Below are 7245 nucleotides of genomic sequence, written 5' to 3'. Positions count from 1 at the left end.
ACCCCTTCCTTCACTCCCCACTCCCCAACTCCCAACTCCCTCACTCTCTCTATCTCTTTCTCCTCCTTCTCCGCCGCCCCCGGCCGCCGTCACCACCAACTGACTCACCAAGTTACCATCCTCCACCTCACCTTCACTGAGCCGCAATTCGTCGAAACCTCTCCTTCACTCTCAAGTCAACGCACATTCAAAAATTCGAGAAAATTCGGTCATTGAATAATCCAATCACTGAGCTTCAGCTTCAGATTCCTAGGGTTCTTCTTTCGAATCCAATCCAGCAAATCAGAGCGATTCAACGATTCGAAACCGAGTTGAGAAGTAGTGAGTTAGGTTAATGGCGGACTCGGACAACGAGTCAGGAGGCGCGCAGAACGCCGGGAACAATAACAGCGAGCTGTCGCCGCGGGAGCAGGACCGGTTCCTACCGATCGCGAACGTGAGCAGGATCATGAAGAAGGCGCTACCGGCGAACGCGAAGATCTCGAAGGACGCGAAGGAGACGGTGCAGGAGTGTGTTTCGGAGTTCATCAGCTTCATCACCGGCGAGGCCTCCGACAAGTGCCAGCGCGAGAAGCGGAAGACGATCAACGGCGACGATTTGCTTTGGGCGATGACGACGCTAGGGTTCGAGGAGTACGTGGAGCCGCTCAAGATTTATCTGCAGAGGTTCAGGGAAATGGAAGGTGAGAAGAGCGTTGCGGCGCGTGACAAGGACGCGGTTGCGGTCAACGCCGCATACGATTACGGAGGAGGTGGTAGTGGTGGCGCAATGGGGATGATGATGAACCAGGGACACGTGTACGGCTCTGGTGCGTTTCATCAAGTGGCTGTGAGTGGTGGAGGTAGTGGTGGTCCTGTTATGGGTAAGAGTGGTGGGCCCAATTATCCGGGTGCTGGATCTAATGCAGGTAGACCCAGATAGATGTCGTGGTCTTCTCTTTTGTGACGTGTTTGGACATGCCTTTTTAATTTTTATAATTTTTAATATTCCATTTTTAATCCGCAAGAACTTTTTTAAACTAATGTATTGTATAGGGTAGGTAATTTGGGAATGGGGGACTTCGTATTAAAAACTCTTGAATTGAGTCGAATTCTATATTACACCAAAAATAAAATAATAAAAATATTTTAATCAGTATGAATTGTAAGAGAGTGACACTCGTGAAGCCAAACATGGCTTGATGTTGTAAGTTGTAAGTTCTTTCTTGTCCATTAACATCAATTAGTGACTAGTTATAATAATAATTTAATCAGTTGTTGTTACTGTTTTATATTGGTATTAGATGAATGAAGACTGTGATTTGAAAATCTTTTTCGTTTGTTTTTTTTGTGGGACTACGGTTTGAAAAGTTGAGTTTGTGTCCATTGCGAATGAATCGAAGACGACAAATCAAAGGCTTATGCCTGTAGTTTTTAAATCAAAATTTTATAAAATAATAGTACTAAGAAAAAAAATTAACATAAAAATCATTTTTTCATTGCATACATTTATCTAACGTCGTCCGATCTTGACAACTAATTTTTGTGAGAAAATGAGAGTAGTAAAATGAGAACATAAAAGTCAAACTGTGATTGGTTGAAGTAGTTTTTCGGCTATAAAACTCGACTTTGGAATATATAAAAGGGAGAATATTTGGAAGGTTAAAAAAAAAAGGTTCATGCAACTAACGATGACTAACTTTATTATTCCTGCATTCACATGCTAGTATGCTACAATATACGTAAGAGAAATTATAACCTTTTTTTTTTGGATAACAGAGAAATTAAAAGCATATCAATTGATATTTGAATAAGATATTGAAAGTGACATGCAAACATAAATAGCTAGATATGCCTCTGCATTCGCATTGGTTGGTTTGTGTGGGATCCAGATCTAGAGGGCTTCGGCGGAGTTTGTACATTATAATCTATGAGACCTGTGTGAATCTAACATATTCGGGTCTTAGCTACACAAATTTGAGAGCATGAGTATTTAGCTCTGTACTATGACGTTGCCATAAACACAGATTTGCGGATATGCAGTTGACCCAGAAAATTTTTTCGTGCGGTAAAATATATATAATATAATAATAATTTTTATAATTGATGTTATAAAATAGGAATATTTTTTAAATTATTTAACCAATAAATTAAAATAAAATAATAATTTAAAATAATAATAAATAATTTAGAATTTTATTCTTCTAGGTTTCATATTTTGAAAAGATCGAATAATCTTTTCATTGTTAATACAATCAAATGTCTCTCTTTCTATGTATGTCACTAAACAATCATTTACAAATTCATCTCCCATACAGTTTCGAAGTCGACTCTTTATGATGTTCATAACAGAAAAAGTTCTTTCAATTGATGCAGTTGCTACGGGCAAAATTAAAGCTAACTTCAAAAGAAGAAACACTAATGGATAAACAATATTTTTTCGAGTCTCAACCAACTTTTGAGAAAGAGCACCAATTCCATTTAAGTCTGAGAATTGATCATCAGAACGCACATCTAGTATGAAGTTCTCAAGTTGACTATCAAGTGCCAAAAGTTGAGTGGAAGAAAATTCTAATGGATAGAATTGAGCTAACTGGATCAACTTCTCCTTATCAAATGCAAAAAATGAGTGTCTTGGATTCAAACAAGCTATGCAAAGAAGCAATTCAGTATTCACCTCTGTAAAACGATTATTGAGTTCTTGAAGTTGTCTATCAACTACTTGATAGAATATATAAACTTGAAAATGATGCAAATTTTTTATATCTTTTGAGTTTTGCGTCTTGATCTTCCTTGTGACACAAATAATCATCCATGATTGGAACAGTAATATTATATTTGTCACAAACAGTGAGACTTCGTCAAGTAAAAGAGACCAGCCATCATCTCTTATATTTTGCAACCGTTGCTTAGACACTTTGACTAATGCTATAGCGTTTATAATGTCTTGATCATTCCTTTGTAACGCTTGCGATAACTCATTAGTAACTCCCAAGATATTTTTCATCAAGTACAAGTTGAAAATGAATTCAAAGGATTGAATGACATTCAATAAATGACATGCTTCAGCTCTTTGTTCTGAATTATTTCCATCTTCCTCAACATATTCAAGAATATTAACCACAGAAGAAAATAAAGAAATTAATCTTGTTGGGAATAAGACACAATTCCCCCTTGAGAAAACACCTTTGACAGAGAAATAAAATAGACACAATCACAACACAAGAATTTAACGTGGAAACTCCAATTACCGGAGAAAAAACCACGGCCGTTGTCAAATGACAACCAGAGAATATCACTATGTGAAAATTGTTACAACACATAGACTTCTTTCTCTCACCGGCACCCCAGTACACCCACACTCTTTCAAAGCAAATATCTAACTACACCTCACAACACTCTCTAATCAAAGAGTACAGAGGAAAAGAAAAATCAGATACAAGCTTAAAGTGTTTCTGACTGGTGCAAAAACAAATGGAGAACTTAGCCTCATATTTATAGCCTAGGCCACCCACTCCATTTGCTATCCTAAGCAATGTGGGACTAATTCAACCAAATCCTAACAATCTCCACCTTGATTGAAATAGTCACACATCTTCAGCTTCCATTGTCAACACCGACAATTCTTTGCTGCCATTGTCTATACCGACAATCATAGTTCAGAGAACTATCATACTCCACCATGAAAGTATACTCACTTGGAATTAGACCACTCCAAGAATTTCACCTTGGTACAGATCGAAACCTTGCTGAAAATTCATGGTGCAACTTCCAAATTGGCTTTTCCTGGAAGTTCTTCAGCCATCGACCTAACTCCGCCACACACCTTGCATCTCAACGCCAACCAATGCCCGTGTGCAATTGTGGACCTGATTGCCACAACTCATCCTTATCCATGGCAGTGCGGTAATACCATGAGGATACTTCTTGTCTTCTAGAGAACATCATCTTCTCTCATAGAGAGAGCAACCAGAGATCTTCTCCTTCAACGCCTTGTGCAAACCTGATTGTATCAACACATCCTTGACTTGTACTTGCCACAAGCCAAAATTGATTCTTCCATCAAATTTCTCTATTTCAAGCTTCACAGCACTTGAATATCCTGACATTGTTGCAACCGTATACTGGAATATTATAACTCAACTGTAGACCGTGCACTAGGAAGGGTCCCCAGGAAAGAGAGGTGGGTCACAATGGACACACTTAAATACCAAGTCTTTCCTTAGCCAGAACCTTTTCCAAACTGCACTCTCACAGAGTCACACTGCCTTCCAGCAACAACAACAGCAACCAAAGAGATTAGACTAGGCTGCAACCACAGAGCATACTAAGAATAAATCCCACCGAACCGAAGCTCTGATACCACTTGTTGGGAATAAGACACAATTCCCCTTGAGAAAACACCTTTGACAGAGAAATAAAATAGACACAATCACAACACAAGAATTTAACGTGGAAACTCCAATTACCGGAGAAAAAACCACGGCCGTTGTCAAATGACAACCAGAGAATATCACTTTGTGAAAATTGTTACAACACATAGACTTCTTTCTCTCACCGGCACCCCAGTACACCCACACTCTTTCAAAGCAAATATCTAACTACACCTCACAACACTCTCTAATCAAAGAGTACAGAGGAAAAGAAAAATCAGATACAAGCTTAAAGTGTTTCTGACTGGTGCAAAAACAAATGGAGAACTTAGCCTCATATTTATAGCCTAGGCCACCCACTCCATTTGCTATCCTAAGCAATGTGGGACTAATTCAACCAAATCCTAACAAATCTAAGTATAATTTCATAGTGTGAATCCCATCTAGTGTCTCCAACTCTTTTTAAAGGTAATTAGAGATTTATTTAAGAATTTGTCGTTGGTTAATAATTTATTGTATATGCAAAATGAGATTAGAGTCTTTAGCACTTAATTAAGTAGACTAGTAAATTAATGACTAGAATAACCCAAGTTGGTTTGATGGGATAAATCTTTTTTTTTTTTGGTCATGGGTTTGATGGGATAAATCTGTTTATGAAACTCTTCGTTTTGGGTTGGACTCTGTTTCATAATCTTACGGACTATGTAATGTGAATTGATGGGCCAAACAGATGCTATAGTGGGAGAAACAACACAAAAGATGATCCACAAAAAAAAAAAATACAAATGCTTTATATATATATATATAATTGAATAAAAAGGTAATTAGAGTTAACCAAGTTGGGTTGGTGTAGTGGTTAGCTCACTAGTCCCCTTAAATGGAGTTCAGTACTGCAACGGATGGGGGATACCTACAAGATAATATGTCCAAATGGTAAAGATATAAATGATAAAGGACGAGAACAAAGGAATATAGAAACATAAAAAAAAATAGGTATCGAATTTTTTTTTTCCATAGATATTTGCATTACTTAGAGGAGTTACCTCTTTTAAATCACAGGAAAAAAAAATACAATTGTACGATACAAGTTCTGTGGAAGAAAAAGAAATAATCTGCTGGATCCATCTCATATCATTGATGAAAATGAATCACCACCACAATCCATCTCATTAAAATTATTTGAAACAGAGATATGAATGGAGAGAATCAAGCAAGTAATCAGAGACTTGAATTTTTTATTTCCAAATATAATTCACACCGATTGATCCATGAACCGAACCATTGCCAATTTTCAACGTTCAATTCACACCGTTTCAACTCTCCTACTATATATACACATAAACACACTCACTCAGACACAGACACAGACACAGACACACGTTTGATTTCTACGAATATTGTTTTGTTCCAAAATCTCATAGTATTCACTTACGATGATGATGCGGCGTCTTAATATTGTGGCGGTTTTCTCTTTGATTGTTGCACTCTTTCTCTCGCATTCTCTTGTTATAGCAAAACGCCACCATGAACATCATTCTCCGTCACCTTCTCCGGCGCACTCTCCGAGAAATCATCACCCATCCCCTGCGAAGTCTCCGTCATTACCGCCGAAATCCGCCACTCCGACGGTTCCTTCATATGGTCCTTCGTCACCGTCTCCGGCAACAACACCAGCAGCGGTTTCTCCGACGATTCATTCCCCGGCTCCGGCTCCCAGCCATCAGAACCATAATTTAACACCGGCACCGGCACCGGTAGCTTATCCTCCGTCTCCAAAGAGTGGTCCGTCACCGGTGGCTCATTCTCCGACTCCAAAGAGTGGCCCCACACCCGAACCAGTGCCAGCGCCAAATGCAGGAGAGAGTACGATTCCAGCTCCGGCGAGTTATTCTCCGACGGGGATTTCAGATCCCCCTGCAAATGACGAAGAGAATCATAAGGGTTCGGGTTCGAAATTGGGTGTTACTGTTACCTTGTTTGCTTTATCAGTCTTTCTCGTTTTGGCCATGTAGCCATGGCGGTTCATGTTACGTTCTTTCGCGCTCTTCTTTTTTTCGTTCATTATTCTTTAAGTGCTTCATTTTATTTTATGTTTAATTTGTATATTTTATTTGGATTGTTTAATATTTTATAAGATGATTAATTTAAAGTTGCATTTTGAAATATGTATGAAAAGAGAATTCACATTGGGTGCAAATGTGCAATTAAAAATATGTAACTTATAACGAATTATCTTTTGAAGAGGATGATGATATATTTTTTGAGAAAACATTTCTTAATTATCTTAACATAATTACTATAAATGAAAAATAAATGAAATTATATTGAAGTGTAATTTAGCATACTAAAATTAAAATAATAATTTACATATGGATAAAATAAAATAATATAATATAATCTCATCATCCTTTTAAATCAAGTGTAGTTGGATATGAACAATGAGTTTTTTTTTTTTACCAAAGATAAGAGACTCGAACCCGCAACCTCTTAATTGAGTATTGGAAGACTATGCTATTTAAGCTATTACTCATTGGCAATGGCATAGTCTCCTTATACGTGAAATAAATAAAAAAAAAACATAATTCTTCATATGTTTGAGAATTAATGTATTTTTTAGATTCCATTTAAATATATAAACCTTTTAATATAGAATTTAGGGTTAGCTAACATATGTATTCTAAAATATATATTAAATTGTAAACGAAATCTATTTAGAAATACAAATAATTTAATTATATTTGTTATATACATTTATTAAAATAAATCGTTAAAATAATTTTACAAATAATAATTTTAAGCACCCGTTAACTAAACTTTTTAACATATTATTGAATAGCAGAAATATATTATTATTATAATTATTAATCCACGTTTTCCTAACTCCAAAGAGAAA

The 7245-nt window shown here is 36.8% G+C and overlaps 1 protein-coding gene across 1 annotated transcript; it reads left to right on the top strand.

Moving 5' to 3' along the window:
* On the top strand, positions 1-1135 carry LOC112765343 (nuclear transcription factor Y subunit B-3). Its single transcript, XM_025811249.3, has one exon. The coding sequence runs from the start codon at positions 335-337 to the stop codon at positions 920-922; it is 588 nt and encodes a 195-aa protein (XP_025667034.1). The 5' UTR covers positions 1-334; the 3' UTR covers positions 923-1135.
* The last annotated feature ends 6110 nt before the right edge of the window (positions 1136-7245 follow it).

This window comes from Arachis hypogaea, chromosome 17 (genome assembly GCF_003086295.3).
Source record: "Arachis hypogaea cultivar Tifrunner chromosome 17, arahy.Tifrunner.gnm2.J5K5, whole genome shotgun sequence".
NCBI lineage: Eukaryota > Viridiplantae > Streptophyta > Magnoliopsida > Fabales > Fabaceae > Arachis > Arachis hypogaea.
Note: the sequence above shows the minus strand (reverse complement) of the source record. Positions and strands in the feature narration are given on the sequence as shown.